The sequence below is a fragment of the Argiope bruennichi genome, chromosome 10 (genome assembly GCF_947563725.1).
Source record: "Argiope bruennichi chromosome 10, qqArgBrue1.1, whole genome shotgun sequence".
Classification (NCBI taxonomy): domain Eukaryota; kingdom Metazoa; phylum Arthropoda; class Arachnida; order Araneae; family Araneidae; genus Argiope; species Argiope bruennichi.
Genome location: NC_079160.1, coordinates 76898236 through 76922507, shown reverse-complemented (window position 1 = coordinate 76922507; position 24272 = coordinate 76898236). Strand labels below are relative to the sequence as shown.

At 27.3% G+C, this 24272-nt stretch overlaps 1 protein-coding gene across 1 annotated transcript in view; it reads right to left on the bottom strand.

Annotated features, from left to right (window-relative positions):
- Positions 1–24272, bottom strand: part of LOC129988474 (C-Maf-inducing protein-like) — a 113890-nt gene that overhangs the window by 42205 nt on the left and 47413 nt on the right. The window contains exons 4-6 of the mRNA XM_056096708.1: positions 16965–17036; positions 7303–7392; positions 2698–2805 (exon numbers count right to left, since the gene is read on the bottom strand). Coding sequence (XP_055952683.1) covers positions 2698–2805; positions 7303–7392; positions 16965–17036 — 270 coding nt within the window. The remainder of the gene's footprint in view (positions 1–2697; positions 2806–7302; positions 7393–16964; positions 17037–24272) is intronic.

Sequence of the window (24272 nt, the reverse complement as noted above, 5' to 3'; positions counted from 1 at the left end):
TGAATAAAATATTGGCTCATTTGTATTGTGACCTGCACAAAAAAATGGCATGGTTAAAATTCTGAATTTTTTGATCTGCTAAGCAAAGCCGACAATACTTTTATGTCCTTAAAAAAAGATTGAAGTTTTAACTTTTAATGTTAATTTTTCCAATTTGTTTCACCATTTCTTTTACTTCAGTCTCTCTTTTTTTTCATTTTAAATTCAAAAACAAACATTTAAAAATCATTTTTAATGAGTTTTGAGCAATTAATTCGAATTGGAGAAATTAGAGGGAAAATAAGCATCAGTTATTTCTCGGTCCAAGGATTTTTTAGAATGTATTAATCACTTGAAGTAGTCTCTCACATGGTAAAAATTTGAAATAAATATAAGCATTTGAAGGCATTTAAAGAAACATGTAAGAAATTTTCAGGCAATTAAATATTTCATAACAATAATTCCAATCTTAATTTTTTTTTAAAAAAAATGCTTAATTTTCTGTGCTGAGAAATATGAGGAGGTATAAAAACATTCAGATGACAAAAATTTGAAATAAAATAAGATAAAATATAAGAATTTGAGAAATTCAAAGGAACATGTAAGTAATTTTCATGTAATTAAATATTTTCCGACGACAATTCCAATCTATTATTCTGAAAAAAAAAATTTAATTATCTCAACACTTTGAAATACGAGAAGGTATAAAAACATTCAAATGGTAAAAATGTGAAATAAATTGTGATTAAATATGTATTTGAGAGAATTCAAAGAAATATGTAAGTAATTTTCAGGTAATTAAATATTTAACAACAATAATTTCAATTCTTTGTTTTTCTAAAAATACTTAATTTTCTCAGCATTTTGAAATATGAGGTACTATAAAAACATTCAGATTGTTAAAATTTGAACTAAATTAAGATTAAATATAAGAATTTGAGAGCATTCGAAAAAATATGGAAGTAATTTCCAGGTAATTTCACAACGATAATTCCAATCTTTTAAATTCTAAAAATGCTTATTTATCTGAACATTTTAAAAGATGAGGAAGCATAAAAACAATGAATAGAATAAATTTCATTAAGGTAGATTTCACTTTTCCCTACAATTATAAAATATTCGAATTATTTTTTTAAATTAAAAAAGCCTTTTATTATTTTGGTAGAAAATCTCGTAAATTATTTTTCAGCAATCACGTGTGATGTTTTCAAAACACACCTGTCTAAAAGCGAGAATAACAACAACAGAATGTACATCAAATATACATTTACTCTTGGAGATTAAGTCAGATTCTCATTAAATGACCTTGGGAAATCGCTTAAGGTTGCAACGATAATAGGGTACTTGTCAATCAAACGAAGTTGGTAATTGTTTTGCAGGTTTTCATTCTTCATAAATTCTGAACTGCAATTTTTATTAAACTGCAAATGTACAATTAATCAATTAAGTAAATTATTGATGTTTAAAGGGCAAGTTAATAAATATTATTGAAAAGTGTTGTTCCTTTTAGCTGAATTAAAAATTTTTATTAATTTCAATACTTAATAAACAATTTTTTTATCAATTTATTTGTATTCGGCTGTGCATGTGAAGGATTTTGTTTAGTTATACAGGAGGTGTCTATTGGAGAAGAAAAACACGTGTCTCTTGGGAACTCTACAAAAATATACAATAAGGTCTAGAGTAGTCAAATTTTGTAGAAATGCGTTTTGGAAGGTGAAACCATATGCACTTCAGAGTGATGTTTTATACATCGATTAGAATTTAATTAGTTAAAATTAAGAAAGATCTGGAAGTTTTCAGGGATAGCTTTCGAATACATAAAAGCACAAGAATTGTTTTCACGTCATTTTAAAAATAAAAATAATATTTTTAATATCTCAATTTAATTGTCGAAGAGTTTCATCGCCCAAAATATATCTAGAGAAAATAGAGTTATCAAATTCTCTACAAATGTATTTTATAAGGTGAAAACCTACACACTTCAAAACGATTTTTTTTATATATTAGTTAGAATTTTAATGAGGGAAAATTTAGAAAGCCCTTGTTGTTTTCAGCGATAATTTACGAAAATATTATAGTACAAAAATTATTTTTTCATCATTTTAAAAATAAAAATATTGTTTTTAATAATCACTTTAGCTGTCAATCAGTTTCACTTTCTAAAATATGCCTTTGCTAGATTTGGAAGCTCTGTATCTGATAGTCTGTCTTATAAAGTGTGAACGCACGTAACACATTCACTATTCTTCATTATTAATAAAGATAGACATACACAAATCTCAAATGCATATTATTATTTAAATGTCCGGACATAGATGAAAATAATTTCGTTTGTTTCCTTTTTGTACTGATTTATTTCTGTTAACAAAAAGTAAAATTTTTATGCATATTTTATCATTTAGTTTTTTTATATTTATTTAGTTTTTTTTTTAATTAAAGAATTTAGACAAAAAAGTATTGCGAATCATTTGTAATTTATTTTTTAACAATAATAAAATAAATATAACATCACAGAAATCCATTTTTTAAAAATAATTTTTAGTATTGTGTTATAGTATATTATCAATGGTAGTAGTAATTTTAATACTGTGATTAGTATTTATTGATTAAAATTATAATTAGATTTTTCCAATCTTTCATCAGATGTTTAACTCTGCTGTATGCCTAAAGACAAACAATAGATGAAATCCATGAAACATGAAAAAATTTCTGTACCCAACAGAAGAAATCACATATTTCTGAGGTGGGTGTTGTCCTTTCCAGGAGTATGGAAATGGTAACGATCACTTCTTCGGCTACGCTACGAGTCATCCATGTTTGACCCTGAAAAAACAAATACGTACATTTATCGCATGCTTTATAAAACATTGGTTAACTGTTTGATAAAGAAATTCCAGCGATTGTTTAATAATCATTGAAATCATTTAACCATCACAGTTATTCATTATTTTCTTTCGTCTTAGAATCTTATTCTAGACCTTTTCACGAATTTGCTGTCTTACAACTTTAAACGAGCAATTTTTGTATATATATTGTTACGGAACTTCAATTCCACTAACTCCGTAAAGTCACCGGGTTCACTTGTAGTGGGTGTATGATGTGAAAATAATCAGCAGGCCGCCTCAATAACGAACGACGACTTTTATTAAACACAATACAAAATTTTCACAAATATAAGTATTTTTATGCTTCTAATATAAAATGATGAAAGGGATTTCTGTATTAATGTTTGTATAATGTGAAGATAAGGGAAACTGAGGTGTCACTTTCAATATACTTTTAAATTAAACTTACTCAGACACCACTGTAGGGTATGGTTGTGTGTCAAAGGGCCCCGGGCACTCCCACGTTTTGCGGTGGAGGGGAAATTGTAATGATATTTTAATATCTAATTTAATCCAAATTAATTTCCTAAATTTTTGCCAAATTCGGCCCATGTCGGTTTCAGTCAAAAACATTCTCTATTTCCTGATCTTATTCCATTTTTAATTCAATTGAAGCTGTGTAAAAATGATGCGCCATCAGTTCCATGTGAAAGTGATCCCTCCGTTGACCTTGTCCAAGGTCAACGCGAGTATTCAATCGACACGTGGCCGGAAATTCCATGTTATATAAGACTAGTGATCATTTGTTTCCTCCCTTCCTTACTTATGCTTTTGTTTCCGCGCTGTATTGGACGTGTTCTGTTCGCACCTGCTTGTAAATAAATTGTCTTCCCGGGATGGATTAAAATGAATTTAAAAATATAAAATGTCTCTTAATAGACATTTTACATTAATGTCAGCTTAATAGACATTTATTTATCACAATATGTCCATCTCTTTATATGATCTTAAAAATCAATCAAGATATCACATTAAGATAAATTGCTCAAGTTCAATGGTATCATAAAACCGACAATAAATAATGGTCGGTCTTTGTTGGCGAAATCAAAAATTTGATATTGTCTTAGCACGTTTTTGTATCGACCATTCTAATTTTACGCATGCGCACACTTGCTATTAAATGAACATGTTGACCAAATAATGATTATTCCTTATAATTTAAATTCCGGAGAAATTTCTACTTTTTAATAGGTAACACTTGCATTATGTTAAAACAACTTCAGTTTATCACCACGCACGATATTTTTTATTTTTTTTAATCTCCAAGATTTTACTCTGTAATTTATATTTTTCTTTGCATTTTTCCTCAATCTTTTCAGTTAGATAACATTTGAACTGTAATTATTTGAACAGTTTTGTAAAAGTGTTAGATTTTCTTAATTACTTAGACTAAAATGTATATTTGATAACGTATATCTTATATGTGTTGGGCAGTGTATTCAAAGAATGGAATTTTCAAAACAAGTAAATTTGAAATAACTACAAATTTTAAGAATTGTAAAATATTAGGATGTAATAAGGTTCAGGTGCTTATCTAGTTCATTAAATTACATTTGCTTTGATAGCATTTATTAATAACCGAGTCTCTGCTTAAACAATGCAAGCGCGGATTCTGCGCAGTTATAAATCATAATATATAAATATACACATAAATAATAGCATGAACATTTTCAAAAATTTAATAAATTAAAAATATTATAAATATTCTAAAACAAATAATTAGCATGCTGATGAATTTAAAAATATGAAATTTAATTGATCAGTTTATAAAAAAAAAGGGCCTCTAAATGGTTTTTGTTTAGAGTTGCAAAAATATCTAGGTTGCAAAAAGTCCACCAAAGTGCATCATTCCTTTGGGGATATGTAGTGGATCGATTATGGACACGCTAAAGTGATCTTGATAAAGGCAGAAAGCACAGCATTCAATGGCAAATTAAAACAGGAAAAAGGAAATAGAATTTTGTTGCCCCTTGTGAACAAGCGAAAAACTGAGCAAATTTGCTGTCCTATTTACATTATTAGAAAAAAAGGAGGAGGAGATTAAGACCAAGCAATTGATAATTGGTTGTCACTGGTCCCTCCCCCAACAATCATATTGGACAATTATATCTGAGTCATCCTTGTTTTGGTAAACATTGTAGTTTCACTAAGCGCTATTGCTTTTATTTCTCTGTAGTTGGCATAGTTCTTTTCGGTTAGGATTACCCAGGGGAAAACCAAACACTCTTAAAGCTCCGTTTTTCAATGTTTTTATTTAAATAGTGATTAAAAGCATTCATAAAAAATGGATTACCAGGATGAGTGGTAATTAGCCTTCTTCAAAAGTTAATTCGAAATTATTTCAAAGCTATTTTTATTTCTTTTGATGCTGAAATAATTATTTTATAAAAAAAAATGGAATAAAAGATAAAATAAATCCTGCTAATGTTTATTAATTCCAATTAATTGACTCTTAAGCGAACCTACCTCTTGAGATTTCAATAACAAGCCTTTTTTTATGGAAGTTTGGATGTGGAGCATATTATAAAAGCGAATTTTCAGAAATAAAATATTAATTAAGAGATATACAAAAAAGAAAAAGAACCCATTTGGAACTACTCATCTAGGCTTTTGGAATTAAATTAATCCGTATTGACAAACGGTATTTTTTTTTCTTTCTGTTTCCCAATTGTGATAACGATTTCTTTTAGCTGTTGTATCATGTCATATTTTTAAAACGTTTCACATTAGTAGTTGAGGTTTCCTCCTAGCATGTACATGTATTTTATTTTATTTTCAATAGCGATAATCCATCTTTAGTCATTTTAATATCAGCGATTTTCCTTGGCTGTTTTTCGAGCTCTTTACCGCCATTATTCACTAATTCGTGTATTTCTTTATACTTTCCTTTACATTGTTAACCATCACTCATTCATTTATAAATATCTTCTTTCATACACATTTAAATTAGCGGGAGTGGTCTCACAGAAACTTTTTCACATATTCTCCAATTAAGATTTTATCTCCCACCTCTGCATAAAAATGTGGCCTTAGACGAGGCAGTAAATGCTTTGGCGAATTTCGATTAGCGAACAATAATTACGAAAGTTATAGAACCTTGGCGTGATCTGACATTTTTTACTGAATCTATGTATTTTACTGAATCTGAATATATATTTTGAATGCATTCTTTTACATCATTAAGAATAAAGAATTCGTTTCATAATTAAAAAATTTTCTTTTAAAAAATGTAAAGAAAGCCCCTCTTTTATATTCTTTAATAAAGAATTTGTTTCATAATAAAGCAGCTTCCTTTAAAATCATTAAGGATAAAGAATACATTGTTTTACATCATTAAGAATAAAGAATTGGTTTCATAGTTAAGAAGCTTTTTTAATGTTAAGAAAGGCTTTTTATATATCATTTAATAATTTGTTTCATAATAAAGCAACTTCCTTTAACATCACTAAGGATAAAATGCATCCTTTTACATCATTTAGAATAAAGAACTGTTTCATAATCAAAAAGTTTCTTTTTAAAAATGTCAAAAAGTCTTTCCTTTTTATTATTTAATGAAGAATTCTTTTCATAATAAAGCCGTTTTTTCTAATATCATTAAGAATAAAGAATTGGTTTCACAATTAAAAAGTTTTTTAATGTCAAAAAGTCTTTCTTTTTTATATTCATTAATTAATTTGTTTCATAATAAAGCAGTTTCCTTTAACATCATTAAGAATAAAGAATGCATTCTTTACATTATTAAGAATAAAAAATTGGTTTCATAATTAAGACTTTTAATGTCAAGAAAATCTTTCTTTTGTATTATTTAATAAAGAATTTCTTTCATAACAAAGCATCTTCCTTTAGTATGATTAAGAAAAAAAATGCATTCTTTTATACCAGTAAAAATAAAAAACTGGTTTCATAATCAAAAAGTTTCTTTTGAAAAATGTCAAAAAGTCTTACTTTTTTATTATTTAATAAAGAATTTGTTCCATAATAAAGCCGCTTCCTTTAATATCATTAAGAATAAAAAATTGATTTCATGATTAAAAAGTTTTTTTAATGTCAAAAAGTCTTTCTTTTATATTAATTAATTAATTTGTTTCATAATAAAGCAGTTTCCTTTAACATCATTAAGAATAAAGAATGCATTCTTTACATCATTAAGAATAAAAAAATTGGTTTCATAATTAAGAAGACTTTTAATGTCAAGAAAATCTCTCTTTTGTATTATTTAATAAAGAATTTGTTTCATAACAAAACATCTTCCTTTAACATACCAAAATAATTCTTTCCTTAATATTATTTTGAGTAAAAATATGTTCAGTTTTTGAGTGAGTTATTTTAATACATTAATAATTATAAATTAATATGGTTAAAATTATGAACATAATCTTATAAATTATTCATAATAAAGAAACATGATTATATAAATCATGAAAAATTTCCTCACCTTCACCACAACGTCTGATATGATGTTTAAAGCTTGGTGGAAAACTATTTCATCCTGTAAAGGTGTCGAAAGAACCATCTCCACTAGGTTCTGAAATAAAAAAAGAAGCAAACTGTTTGAAAAAAAATTTTAACAAAGAGAACACAAAACGATTTATTATGACTTTAAGTTTTGAAACGGCAAAGTATCAATGAAAATAAAATCTTTGATACATTCTTTCATATGGAAATGACTGAAACAAATGATGACAAAATAAAATTCTTTTCTTTTTTCAGCTGTCATATCGTAGTTACATGACAAACAGAATTGTGCTTGTCATCGAAATATGCATCTGCATCGATTGGAGCGAACGTGTCTGTCATTATCACCTTACACTTTGTTTACATTTTGAGTCACCGTTTTGAGGGAGAGAAAATGAGATGTTTCTAGGTCTTTTCCGCCATTATGGTTCGGAACGGAAAAACGATTTTCAAAATAAAAACATTTCCTAAGTTTTTACTTTAACAGTCCTGAGTTATTTTAAACAAGAACTGAGAAAATTCTATTTTAAGCCTACATCAAATTGTCCGCTATGCTCTTTTAGGCTTAACTCTTATAATAATAACAACACTGGAATGCATATTTGTGCTATAGGCAATGCACATAATAATGTGCACAAATTTGTTGCCAGTTTGTTAATAATTCGTTAAATTTGTTTAATAACTACACCGGGTTATTAAACTGGTTCATTTAGTTTCACAGTTGAATAGATTATTAACTTAATCAAGAAGTTAAGGATTTTTTAGTTTAATATTTTAGTAATTCTGATAAAAATTTATGTTTTTATTTGTTTCTTAAATATGCATATTATGGAAGATGTATTATGTCCTCTACAAAAATTATCCATATTTATTAATTATTTTCTTACTTATAAGTAAATGTATTTAATTATTATGATATATGATGAGAAAACAAAATGCTTCAAACAGGTAAACTATTCAAAATTATAACTTTAAAGGACCTGTTTAGTGAATATAATATAATTAATTAAACTGATAATTAATATCCTATCATATTATAAATAGTTACTTACACTTTAATTAATTTAGTAATGTTTTTAATATGTGATGGTAGCTTCGTAAGCCAGTTATCACTCGTGTTCCGAGGCTGTTAACTGGCTTACGAAGCTACCACCACAATACTCCTCCACCAATGAGACAAACGATATTTGTTGCTGTTAAGTGGTGATGTTGGCTGTTGCGTCTAACTTTTATTATTATTTTTTATTGCCTGATTTATTTTTATTTTTGCTGAGGGTAGAGGATGCCACAACAGCTGCACGAAGGTTGCGTAGTCTGGTTCATGAGTCGCCAATGTCGTGGATGCGTTGCCCAGGACCGAACTGGCAACGTTAGGGTTTGTAGTCACATAACATAACCACTAGACAAAAGTAATCACTCGTGTCCGGAGGTTGTTAACTGGCTTATGAAGCTACCACCACAAATCATTCAATATAAATAAGCAATATATAGACTTAAAATCTTAAAATGTTTGATAATATTGCTATTTTTCAAATTTATTTGAGTATTAAGCCAATAAACTTTTCAATCAACCGGCTTAGAACTCCCATCAAACCAGTAACCATACGCAGGTGCCTAATCTCATCGGAATTCCACCAGTGCATGCAAGTGTTTTTGCAAGTCTGTTTTCTAATTACCGAGTTGTCAAATTACACCAACTTATTTGTATTTTCTTCAATTCTTATAGGAAATACCCCCTTACAATGTTTTTGCTTTTCATTCATGCTTCATTTCATTTTTGAACTGGATTATCTGCTTTACAATGTTTACGCCTTCTTTCATTGAATAGCTGACATGCCATGAAGTATTGAGGTCTGAAAAAAATTGTGGCGCATGTCAGTTTATGCCAAAAAGGTTTTACATTATTATAAATATATTCTTCTCTATTCTAGTCATTATTTCCAAACTAATTAAGTTTTAAGAAAATATTTTTATTTTGTTTAAACTACTTTTACTGACCTGAATAGTAAATTATTTATATGAAATTAATTATCATCTATACTTATTAAAGAAAAAGTGCCCCTCTCTTTCACTCTGTGTAGTCAGTGCTATACGAATTAATGAATGAATAAATAATTTTCATTGTTGAACAATATTTCAAAAATAATGAAGGTCTGTTGGCCACAGTTCGAAAATTTTAGAATTGGCTTCCTAGATCGTGTGATTTAACCCCACTAGATTTCTTTTTATGAAATTTGAAGTCAAAGTCTATGTCAACAAGCTCACATACACGCGTGCATTGAAGGAGGAAATTCAATGCTGCGTCAACGAAATTCAGTCACATTTATGCAAAATGGTCATAGAAAATTTCGACAAAAAAGTGCGTATTTGCCAGCGACGCCGTGGAAGCCCTTTGCCCTATGTATTATTCTATACATTACTTTATAATTCAATAAAAATATAACAATTTAAAGAAAAAAAACTGCGTTTTTTATTTAATACAAATCTTGCATTAACGCATTGCTATATCGTATAACGCTCCATTTTTACTATTTTACTAACCCTAAACTATCAACTGTCAAATGTTTTTTTTAATAGGGTTGCCAATACTTTACTGCACAAATGGTGGCAAATTCAAATCTTGCTTTAATTTTAGGACACACTTTAGAACACAGTATGCGAGATTTAATTTAAATTGAAAACTGCCAATATTCCAGGGAACTAATAAATTCATGTAAAATGTAGCTTCTCTTTTTCTAGTCAAGTCAGGTTTAGAATATAGCTTTTTATGGAAATTAGAATGCTTTGGACTGCATTTTTGAAACATAAGTTGTAATTAGAGAAGTTTTTTTTTTTTTCCAAAAAAATTTATATCTAAATCAAAACATATTACATACAAAGAAAATTTGATAATACGTAGTGTTGCGATAATTTGAAAATCATATCAATAAGTTCAGAAAACAAATCGGAATAAAGTCCACACAAACATCAATGGTTAAAGTGAAAATTTTCCACGTTAATATACAAAGAATAAAGTTTGTTTAAAAAACTGAACATCATAAAAAAAAATGTTAAAAACATAGTACTTTTTTTTCTTTTTATAAAACAGATTCTTTAATCAATATATTTCATATTAGAAATGAACAGAAACAAGTTTCACAAATGTATAATGCTTATAAATACCCTGTATAAAATTTCATATGTTTAGAAAAGTTTCATATAAGTGTTCTTAAATTTAAAAAAAAAAAAACTCTGTTAAGGGGAGAAAAACTATTTATTTCAATGCAAAATTATATTTTTGTCTTACTAGTTTATTTTGTTAACATTTCTAAATGTTATGAGCCTTCGGCGTTTCAAACTTATAAATATTATACATTTCTGGAATCGGTAAAATGTTTCCTATTTTTGTGAGGCTAAAATCGAAAAATCGATTTTTTTTCGGTGTCCTAGTTCCATTCAAATTTCTCCTTTGCTTTTCAGGTAGAAAAAGCATGTTTGCAATCCCATTTCTGCTTGAAAAGTTTTGTCACTACCCAAAGTAAATAAAGCACCAGTTAATAAAAGATATAAAGAATTGTGATCCAAAAAAGTTGTGCAAAGTTTTCCCGTGAAATGCGTTTGGAAACAAGTTTTTGTAAATGACGTTTAATAAAAATTTGTTTTCACTTACTCCGTTTCCAAATCTCAAACGATTACTTATCAAGTAAAAAGAATTAACAAGTTTGAAATAGGCAGATTATTCATTAATTAGTAATATTATTTGTAATATCCAAATGCATACTAATATTTTCTAAATACTAACCAAAAATAAATATGTTACCAGCTAGTAAAAATATTACAATTCCAAAAGGTTATTAAAAAGTTTCCGTGAAATAAGTTTAGAAACAATTTTTTTGTGAAAGACGTTTAATAAAAATTTCTTTTCATTTATTCTGTTTTTAAATCTCAAACGATTAGTTGTCAAGTTAAAAAAGAATGCAATAGATATATTTTTTATTAAGTCGTAACAGTATTTGTAATTCACCAAATGCATACTAATGCTTTCTAAATATTAACCAAAAATAAATATACCAGTTAGTAAAATAAATAAAAGTATTACAAATCAAAAATGTTGTGGAAGAGTTTCTATTAAATTCGCTAAAAAACAAGTTTCTTTGAATGAATTTAATTAAAGTTTGTATTCATTTATTCTGTTTCCAAATCTGAAACTATTAATTGTTTAGTAAAAAAAAATGAACAAGATTGACATAGTCAGATTTTTTATTAATTCCTAACACTATTTGTAATTCACCGAATGCATAAAAATGTTTTCTAAACACTAATCGGAAAATAAATATGTTGACAGTAAGTAAAAAAAAAAGAATTACAATTCAAAAAAGCTGTTGAAGAATTTATTTGAAATTTACTAATAAATAAGTATTGGAAATGATGTTTAACAAAAATTTGCCTTCACTTATTTTGTTTTTAAATTTCAAACTTATTAGTTGTCAAGTAAAAAAAAAAAATTAACCAGATTGCAATAGGCAGATTTTTCATTCATTCTTAATACCATTTGTGATTCACCAATGCATACTAATACTTCCTAAATACTGACCAAAAATAAGTATGTTATCATTTAGTAAAAAAATTTAAATAATTACAGTTCAAAAAAATTGTTGAAGAGTCTCTATGAAATTTACTAAGAAACAAGATTTAGTAAAAGATGTTTACATAAAAATTCGTTTCCATTTATTCTGTTTACAAATCTCAAACGATTAGTTATAAGTAAAAAAAAAATAACAAGATTGTAATAAACAGATTTTTTATAAATTCACAACAGTATTCGTAATTCACTAAATGCATACTAATGCTTCCTAAATGTTAATGAAAAATAAATATGTTACTAGTTAGTAAAAATAAAAAATAAAAGTTTTAGTGAAAAACGTTAATAAAAGTTTGTTTTTATTTCTTCTATTTCCAATCTCAAACGATTAGCTGTCAAGTAAAAAGATACGACTGCAATAAACAAATTTTTCTTTAAATTGCAACAGTATTTGTAACTTATAAAACTCGTACTAATGATTTATAAATTCTAACCAAAAACAAATAAGTTACCAGTTAGTAAAAAATTAAAAAGAAAGACAATTCAAAAAAATTGTTGAACAGTTTCTATGAAATTTGCTTAGAAACAAGTTTTAGCAAAATATGTTTAAGTAACAGTTTGTTTCCATTCAATCTGTTTTCAAATTTTTAATGATTAGTTGTCAAATAAAAAAATAAATAAGACTGTAATAAACAGATTTTACAGTATTTCATAGCAGTATATTATAAGTCACCAAATACATACCAATTTCCGTTAAAGAAATATATAGAATTTACAATGTAAACCAAGGTACATTATGAAGTACTTTAAAGCTTTTTTCAAAATGTTTATAAATAAACTATCTGTAAACCGTGCGATGAAAGAAGACAGATCATTGGACGTAGAATAGCCAATTTTTCTCGTAGTTACTTTTTGAGCAATAAATGCTTAGTAAGAAACAGTTTTTTTAAAATTGCAGTTAAATTTTTAAGTAAAAATTATTAAAAAATGTAACGTTAACTTAAATAAATTCGGAGAACAATATTATACTAAAATTATTTTTATACCGTAATCACCATTAAACCATTCTTAGATCATCAAATTAAAAATTAATTTTTCAAAAATACCAGAATTTTTCTATGCAGTTTTCCTTTAATTTTAATAGTTTTTCCAATATATATATTTTAAGGTTATTCTACAATAATACTTTCCAATTTCTTATTAACCGTATAAAGATAATAATGTGTATAAAGATAATATGAAAAACATTTTTGTGAGTATGTTATCTTTGACATATATTTAAGAATAAAATTTTAAAAATAAAATAAAGGCAGGCGAGTCAAATTTAAAACATTGTTAATTTACTTAGTTGGAGACAACAGTTAGGAATTTCCTAAGTTCTAATTTTTCTCCCTTCATTTTATAGCAAGAACATGTTTACAATATAAACCAATATTTATAGAGAAATTTTTTTAAAGTTTTAATATAATAATGCTTATAGGTTAGCATGCTAATTCTTGAATACATGATGCAAAAATTGTTCATAATTCTCTGCAAGTCAGATTGTTGTCTGAAGAGTAACCAAATTTGGCACATATTTACTTCTTTGGTAAAAAGGAGCCAAAAATATTAGTTATTCAAAATTATAATTAGATTGTCAATTAAAAATGAATAAAATGTTAAAGACTTTCCTCAAAAATATCGTAACGTATCAGAATATATAACTGTCTATCTTCATCTGTAACGCTGGGAAGAGTTAAAAATATCACCGCCCTCTTGATCTGCGTGATTATAAAATGTAAAATCCCATTTACTGCTTTAGCCTCTAGTTACTGAATAAGGGTTTTTTTTTTTTTTTTTTTGAAACTGAATGATCTATTCTTGGGTGTTGCTGATTCTTTATATTCGTGAAAAATGGAAGATTATTGCTAATATTTCCTTTAAGTATTGTTTTTATTTCGTATTCATCAATACATTTCTTTCTGCTAATGAATCGCTATTTTTTTCAATCCGATTTTAATGATTAGATTGGATTTCACTGTTTTCAATATTATGAATAGAAAAGAACACACTGTAAGAAACTAAACTTCTAATATTATATTTTATTCATTGAGCGCTACTAGTTATATATATATATATATATATATATATATATATATATATATATATATATATGTGTGTGTGTGTGTGTGTGTGTGTGTGTGTGTGTGTGTGTGTGTGTGTGTGTTCCACAAAATAACTTTGTGTAATATACTGTTTAATTTATTAATATTTTGTTACTACTGTTGCTTATTAAGGTTTTTATATACTATATTCACAAATATAAGTCTTTTTATGCTTCTAATATAAAATGATGAATGGGACTTCTGTATTAATGTAAAGACAAGGGAAAGTTAGGTGTCACTGTCAATATACTTTTAAATTAAACTTACTCAGACACCACTTTAAGGTATGGTTGTGTGTCAAAGGGCCCCGACACACTTCCACGTCTTCCGGTGGGGGGGAATTCTAATGATATTTCAAACTCTTAATTTAAACCAAATTAATTTCCAAAGCTTTATCTTAATTTAGCCCACAGTAATTTCATTCTCTTATTTCCTGATCCAATTAGACTTTCTGTTTAAGTAGCTGTGTAAAAATGATGAGCCACCAGTTCCATGTGGCGAGTGAAAGTGATCCCTCCGTTGCTCTTATCCAAGGTCAACACGAGTATTAAATTGACACGTGAACTGGAAATTCCATGTTATATAAAACTAGTGGTCATTTATTTTGCCCCTTCCTTACTCCTACTTTTTGTTTAAAATTTATTCGCAATATTATAATGTGTTGAATTTGAAATTGATGTATATGCTATTAAAATGCCAAGAAAGATGATTTCCCCAAATAAATTAAATTTATCTTTAAAAAATAATTAAAAGTCATGACACATTATATCAGAGAAAATTAGTTAAAACTTGGGAGGAAAATTTGTTACACCTCTGATTGTAAGTAAGTTATACTCTGGTATTTATTGTGTCATATTCCTTTTTGTTTTAATAAGTATACAGACCTTGTGAATAAAAAAAAGTTTCATGCCAAGATTCTTATATTCTTAATAATTAATGACACTCGATAATTAGAATAATGTAGTAAATGCCTTAGGGGAAATTTTTACACCTCTTATAGTCATTAAGCTACCCTCTATTATCACTATGGCCAAATACTTGTTTCCAAATACCATTACTTATTTTTTTCAATTACTCAACTATTTCTTATATAACATATTTTTTTCATTTCCCAAATATTTTATCATAAGAGTATTTTGAGTCTTGTGTTTGTTACATTCATTCACAAGTGTTTTGTTTGAAATATTTGAATTTTACATTCATTATTTATGGTTCCAAGTTTTTCATTTTATATTTTTGAATTTTGCAATTATTATTATAATTTTCAAATGATTTATTTGAAATAACATGAATCTTACATTATATGAAACCATTCAATTTTACAAGTATTATTTTCATATCCAAGTTTTTCATTAGATATTTTTGAATCGTATATTTATGGTTTCAGTTCCAAGTGTTTAATATAAAATATTTCAATTTTGCTAGTATTATTTTCCTATCCAAGTTTTTTAACTGAAGTTTTGAATCTTGTGCTTTTATTTACAGCTAAAATACTTTATGTAAAGTCATAACTATACAGTTATTTCATTTGGGTGAAATCTTAACAATATTGATTTTATATTTGATAACTTAATATTTTATTTCTAATTTAATAATTTTGTTGAGTCAGACTTCCTAGCATTTAAGAATAATATAGGCAAATATACCATAGATTGTCTTCATTAAATTAAGTTTATCAATTCAGTTTTTACGGAAAAATGGTCAAAATAACTTTGTGCTATAGACTGTTTAATTTATTAATATTTTGTTTTTACTGTTGATTATTAAGGTTTTTATATACTATTTACACAAATATAAGTCTTTTTATGCTTCTAATATAAAATGATGAATGGGATTTCTGTATAAATGTAAAGGCAAGGAAAACTTAGGTGTCACTTTCAAGGGAAGGGCCCTGATGCACTTCCACGTCTTCCTGGGGGGGGGATTGTAATGATATTTTAAACTCTTAATTTAAAGCAAATTAATTTCCAAAGCTTTATCTTAATTTAGCCCACAGTAATTTCATTCTCTTATTTGCTGATCCAATTCCACTTTCTTTTAAGTAATTAAACTGAAGCTGTGTAAAAATGATGAGTCATCAGTTCCACGTGGCGAGTGAAAGTGATCCCTCCGTTTCCCTTGTCCAAGGTTAATACGAGTATCAAATTGACACGTGGCCGGAAATCCCATGTTATATAAAACTAGTGGTCATTTGTTTCGCCCCTTCCTTACTTTTGCTTTTTGTTTCGCGCTTTTGTGGAAGTGTTCTGTCGCGCCTGCTTATAAATAAATTGCTTTCACAGGATGGATTAAAATGAATTTTAAAATGTAAAAAGTCTATTCAATATCTTTAAACCTGCTGTTTTAAACAAAACAATGCTTATATATATATATATATATATATATATATATATATATATATATATATATATATATATATATATATATAATATTTGAAAAATTTACTCACTTTTTAAAATAATTACATTAATAAGACAATTTTTAAAACTTTGAAATGTTATAAAATTCCTTATCTCGCCATAATATTTCCGAAAAGTGTCGAGTTAAAAATAAAAATTAATCTTATTTTTAATTAATTAAAATCCTATTTAAAATGTTGAAAACATTCACTCCAAGATGCACTTTCCTACTTGCCAAGGTGCATACGCTCCAAATTTCGTTGTTGTAGGTCTAATAGACTGGCTTGCAGAGCACCGATACATATACAGAAACACAGATACACACTTTCGTCTTTATTATACGTAGAACTGGAGAATTTTTCACACTTTTCAAGATAAATAAATAGTGAAGTCTTTTTTTATTTGATTTTTTCTAAATTGAAAGTGGAGCTCATTTTAAACAGGAAAAAAAATGGTAAATTGGACAACTAAACTGGAAGGTAAGAGCATTCAAAACAGATCCGTTAAAAGAAAACAGTATAATACATATATATTTTACCTTCAATTCCTTGAGCAAAATTTCTGACCTGGTGCAACAGTCTAAAAGTTTCCGGTATCTATAAATGCTTTTCTAAAATGAGAAGAAAAATATCAAATCAATTCCAATATTTAATACAAAAAGATTACAAAGTAACAAATCATAAAATTTATACTTTGGAATATGATGGTAATTTTCAATCACTTTCCCGTAATTAACTTATAAAGATTCAGCTTTACATTTCAAATTTGTATCATCACATAAAACGTCAAATTTAGGATGAAGATACCCCATATGCATTTCATTTGCATATGGGGTACCAATAATGGGGCTTTTTCTAAAAACAACCCATTAGAAAATCCTTTCTTTAACTTTAATACATACTTAACACCATACAGCTTTATTTGTATTTAGCTTGGTAGTACAGAGTATAGAATCGAAAACGAATTTCTGACTTCTCTTTAACCAACCAACAAAAAGAAATGAATAATCTGTTTTAGCAATAATAATATTTGATTGATGTTAATCAAAGAAACTTATACCATAACAGCGAACTATCAATCAGCTCATTGTTTTACTTGGGTGATTAGTGAATTATTGAATGTCAAATCAAACGAAAAAGAAGTATAAAGATTGTTTTATCAGTTATATATATTTGATCTTATATAAAAGAAATAAACCTAAATCATCGTTTTAACTGCGTTGTGAAGCATGATTTTTACTTTGATGATTAGTGAAATGTTCACTGTTATGCCAACAAAAAGGAGTAAAGAGTCTGTTTTACTAATTACACATATTTGATTTGATGTTAAGCAAAGAAACTTAAACCATAACACAGAACCATGAATCAGTTCATTGTTTTTACTTGGGTGATTAGTGAATTATTCATTGCCAAGTCAAATGAAAAAGAAATGAATGGACTATTTTACCAATAATAAATATATTTCATATAAACAAACAAATCTAAACCACCACTGTAAACTGCGATGTGACACATGATTTTTACTTCGGGGATTAATGAAATTTTTTTATCTAAAACCATCATAGCGATATAGCTCATTATATTTACTTGGATGATAAGTAAATTATTCACTGTCAAATCAAACGAAAAAGAAGCAAATTGTCTGATTTACAAAATTACCATTATTTTAATTGATGGTTATTTTACATTATGTTGTTTCGCATGCTTTCTAGAAAACTACCCGTTTTCTTAAGCTTCAAACTATAGCTTGCAGAGCATCTTAAATTCTTAAGACTAAAATAATACTCCAAGCATTTTAGAATTCCATCGGCTTGTTTATTCTTTCAACTTAACAGCATATATTACAAGCAATTGCCAGATTCCAAAACGTTTACAACTGATCATCAGCTATTATACAAAAAATAAACGAAATAATATTAACAAAATATCTTTTTCAAAGAAAAAATCGTTTGCTTTTACTTTTTAATAATATTTTAACAAAATAAAAATGGTAGCAGTTATAAAATGTCTGAAAAGGAATCGTCTGCCCAATGTCTATTAACAGATTTAGGTTATGATATTTACCGAACAATGTTGCAATACTTAACATCTAATCAACCTAAACCATCGTATTAAAACTGCTTATTAACAGATATGGTTCAAAATTTTTACTTGGACGATCAATGAATTATTCCCTGTCAAGTCAAACGAAAAATTAGTCTGCTTTACCAATACATGATGCAGCACAATCAAATCTAAACCATCATAGTTAACTATAATGTAGATTAGAATTTTTATTTGAGTGATTAATGAGTTATCCGTTGTCAAATAAAGAAACAAGTGAACAATCTGCTTTAACCATATTATTAATTTGATTTAGTATAAAATTTGATATAGAATTACATTTTTGTCTATAAAATAATACATTAAATATCAGTCATTTAGTTCTTTGCTCTTCTAAATTCAGAAAACAAACAGTTCACAAACAGATGAAACAGCCTTAAATCAAAAAATTATATTTACTTCCTCAGAGAGCTCTAAAACATGGAAATTCTACAAATCCAGAATTTTTTAATGAAAATATTTTTCACCATTGAATACTTTATAGAAAGATGTATAATGTTTACTGTCTTTAAACTGTTAACAAACAAGTAATTCAGAGATTCATATGTAAATCAAAAACAAAATTACCATTATTTTAATTGATGGTTATTTTAACATTATGTTGCATAATAAGGAGAGATTAGGAAATAACACTTATTTGAATATATATAAAAAAATCAAATAAATAAAAAAGTAAAATTTTACTTTTAATGTTTATTTTTAATCTCCTCTGTTGCAAAGTTCCAATTAATATTTCAAATATTCTCCTAATTGAATGTTGATTAATTATGGCAAAATAAATCAAAATAAAAATTAAATATATCTTCTTTTTTATTCTAAAAATCTCCGAATGTAGTTATGCGTAAACAATTAGCAAGGAAATGTCCTTTTTTTTTTAAAAAAAAAATTACTTTCCATAAAATATTTTTATCTCGTTATCTTAATTAAATTATCTAAGCGAGCCATTTCTGAAAAACAGAATTAAGTAACAAAGAGACCTTTTAAAATGTGGTTTATAATTTAAATTTTATGTAATTCTACTTTTTCCCTCTATGCGTTTAAAAGAACGGTGACTTCAGCATTATTAATTGCCTAATTTTCTTGTTAATAATTGAGAAATAATTTCATAATTGAGTTAGTAATTTGTGATTTAATAATACCGTTATTTCATAATTCTCGTTTTTAATAAACTCTTCATTTTATTTTATATTTTTATCTTTCGGACGGAATATTTATTTAAATGGTGTAATCATTAATAGGACAAAGCATTTTCATCTTCTCATATCCGATTATGCAAATTCGAAATATAAAATTCTATTAATTCTAAAAATATATTAATAAATTTCTAAGTTCTAGGATTCCTTGATTAAGAAGGAAATCTGTATTTGGAACTATTTCTATCTCTCTATTTGTTAACACGGTAATTCAAAGGTATAAAAAAACTAAATAAATGAAATTTGGAATATAATCTCTACTTAAAAGTCGTGTCATTGAATATTAAATTTTGGTTGAATGTTACAAAGTGAAGTCTTTATGCTGACCCTTCCATTTATCCATGAATATGATAGCTCAAAAGTACAACGAGCTGGTTGGATGAAATTTTTCATATAGTTTTATTGTTAGAATTGTAATATGTATCAGAATTTTTACCGCTTTTACTAACTGGTCTTTGTCAGTCTGTCTACCCGTGTATTTCCAAACGCGATAATCAAAAATACAATATGCTAGGTAACTACAAATTTTAATACATAAACTTTATATAATATCTATAAGTCTATATCGTACTTGAACGTTATCTTTTAAAGAGTTTTCTTATAAAACAATTTATCGATTTATCTATTCATACAGATGGTAGTAGGGAAAGACTCACGATCAGAACAGAGAGTTAGTAGGGAAAAACACATGAACAGAACAGAAAGTCAGTAGGGAAAAACACATGAACAGAATAGACAGTCAGTAGGGAAAAACACATGAACAGAGCAGACAGTCAGTAGGGAAAAATCATGAACAGAATAAATAGTCAGTAGGAAAAAAACATATGAATAGAACAGACAGTCAGTAAAGAAAAACACATGAGGAGAACAGACAGTCAGTAGGGAAAAACACATGAACACAACCGACAGTCAGTAGGGAAAAACACATGAATAGAGCAGACAATCAGCAGTGAAAAACACATGAACAGAGCAGACAGTCAGCAGGGAAAAATCATGAACAGAATAGATAGTCAGTAGGAAAAAACACATGAATAGAATAGACAGTAAAAAAAAACACATGAGCAGAAAACAGTCAGTTAAGAAAAACATATGAACAGAACAGACAATTAGTAGGGAAAAACATGGATGCACAAACAAGGAATAAGATAAATGAAATTTTGCAAGTATTATTTTCATATCCAAGTTTTTTACCTGAAGTTTTGAATCTTGTGTTTTTATTTACAGCTAAAATACTTTATTGAAAATCATAACTATACTGTTATTTCATTCAGGTGAAATTATAACAATATTGATATTATATTTGATAATTTAATATTTTATTTCTAATTTAATAATTTTGTTGAGTCAGATTTCCTAGCACTTAAGAATAATATAGGCAAATATACCATAGACTGTTTTCATTAAATTAAGTTCAACAATTCAGTTTTTACAGAAAAATAGTCAAAATAACTTTGTGCAATATACTGTTTAATTTATTAATATTTTGTTATTACTGTTGATTATTAAGGTTTTTAGATAATATTTTCACAAATATAAGTCTTTTTATGCTTCTAATATAAAATGATGAATGGGATTTCTGTATTAATGTAAAGACAAGGGAAAGTTAGGTGTCACTTTCAAAATACTTTTAAATTAAACTTACTCAGAACCACTTTAAGGTATGGTTGTGTGTCAAAGGGCCCCGACATACTTCCACGTCTTGCGGTGGGGGGGGGGAGAATTGTAATGATATTTTAAGCTCTTAATTTAAACCGAATTAATTTCCAAAGCTTTATCTTAATTTAGCCCTTAGTAATTTCATTCACTTATTTCCTGATCTAATTCCACTTTCTGTTTAAGTAATTCAACTGAAGCTGTGTAAAAATGATGCGCCATCAGTTCCACGTGGCGAGTGAAAGTGATCCCTCCGTTGCCCTTGCCCAAGGTCAACACGAGTATTAAATTAAATGAAGTAAGATAACTGAAATTTGGTTTGCAATTTTGACACCAAAATTAATGGATATAGGGATATACGGTGGTGGCCAAAATTATGGACACTTTTGAAAATTTTTATGTTTTCTAACTTTGCATCCTCATAGAAAATGTAACGTTTCATAAAATGCAGGCTCTTATATATCATTTTAAAGAGAATTTAATGCTAATTTCAATACCAAAAGCAAAATTCTAATATAAAAAAAGATGACGTCAATAATTATCGAGATACATTAGATGCTGATGACTACAGTGAGTTATCAGTACTTAGAAGGGTAGCCTTTATTTTTTAATACAGCTTCCCACTGATGTTTCATTGAGCTTATGAGATTTTTAAGCTCTTCCTTCGTTATTGCATGATGCCAGGAAACAATTATAGCCTCAATTAATCCTCTTTTATTTGATGAACGCTTCATATGTACAAGAGTTTTCAAACGGTACCATAAATTCTCAATAATTTGTAGTCACAATTCTTTTCTGGACATGATAACAATTCAATTCTCTTTGTACTAAATCACACTTTCGATATTTTTGCTGTATGGCAAGGAGCCGAATCCTGCTGAAAAATAAATGATGCGTGGTTGGGAAAGAGATCACTGATGGAAGGTGTAAGTTTTAGCTCTAGAATAGTGTCAATGTATTTTCTTGCATTTAATGTCCCATCGATAACACGAAAGAGACCAATATCTTCTGCTGACATGCATGACCAAATCATTACACTAATTGAGTTCTTCATAGTTGCCTGGATACAGTCGCGATGTAGCTCTTCGCCTATTCTATGCCTTACCTATTTTCGCCATCGCTACCAAATAACAAAAATTGTTTCATCACTCCGTATAACTTGTAACCACTGATCATCTGGCTAATTAAATCTTCCACTGTAGTCGGTCCACTGTAATCTTTTTATACAATGCTGTAAATTTTTTCGTTGAACTCTAATAATCTTTTCCTGATTGTTCTTGAACTGACATAAATGCCAGCATCATTCAATTGACTTCTGATGGTCGCTGATGACATTCTTCTATCTTGGAAACATAGTCTTTTTATTTTTCAGTCATCAATAAATGCGGTGCACCTTTTTCAGCCATTTCTTGCTTTTTTTTTTATTATTGAATTTGTCTTTTGATATCGTAAACAAAGCGTTCGGACTCCAGATGTAGTCACTGAACCACCCACTTGTCTTGCAATTTCAGCATTAGAAAAACCGCAATCATGTAACACAATAATATTAGTTCTCTTTCTAGATATCCAATCTATTCTTTAATTTAATGTCATTGCTTCTTGAATAAATATAAGAAATATTTACAAAAATTCCAACTATATATTAAAATGTTTAAAAAAATTCTAACTTCCAATTTGATTACATAAAAAAAAGTCCTCCTTTTACAGAAAAAAGCCCAATAAGGACTTGTTCCGCCTTTAAACATGATGACAGCTTCTGCTAGCAGTTATTAACATTTGATTGGTTACCACAACAAGAACAGTGATTTGTCAGGAAAGTTATAAATTGCAATCCACTTCATCACTGTGTTTGTTATTAAATTAAGAATAACTTTTTAGTATTGCAAATATTTGAATTTTCCTTTTTGTACTGAAATTAGCATTAAATTCTCTTTAAAATGATATGTAATATTTTGCATTTTATGAAAAATACATATGTTTTTTATTTACATTTTTAAATCTATATATTGTGAAAAAAATAGCCAAAATAATGTGATAATGATTTCCTTTTTATAAACAAAAACATTTAAGTGTTATTATACATTATAAGAAAATGCAATAAATGCAAATTTATATTAACTATAAAGTAGAATTTAACAGATGTAGTTAAATGTACAGTTATATTTCAATATATTAAAAATTAAGTAACTATTCCATTTTTATTTATTTAGTAATAATTTTGATAATTCAATAAACACATGTACTGAAGTCTTAATATTTTATAATTCATATATAGAATCTACAATTTTGATTGGCCTGCTTGTGGATATCCTCAAACCAGAAATTACAATTTTGGCATTGTAATTTCAATTGCTTTTGGAAACCCTCAAGGCAATTGCTTAATCAAAAATCTGCTGAGTTTTATACCTAGGCAACTGAATCATGTTAATTCATGCATGGCTATCATTTAAACAATATGTTTCTTTCTTTCTATTTTTTTGTTGGTCCAGAGAGAGAGAGAGAGAGAGAGAAAGAAAATATTGAAATCCCCTAATAATTCAGAACCAAATTTTCAAACAAGAAGTCGCATTTTGAAATTAATTTTAATATGAACAGTTTCTAAAAGCAGCTTTTCCTTAGTATGTAAATATAAAATATAAATTAATAAAAAATTAACCTTTTTTTTTTTTACTTTGTAGTGTCTATTTATATTCTGCATTATAAATATTATGAAATTTTGAAATCAATTTTTTTTTCCCCATTAAATTTTTGTGCTCTTTGCAGGCTTCTGAAAACGGTCAACAAAAAATTAATTTAGTTAGACAAATGAAGTTAATATTATGGCCTTTACAATTTTGATTGTAAAACTGAATCAAATTTTAGATGAAATCAATCTACGGGAGTTTTTTTTTTTTTTCA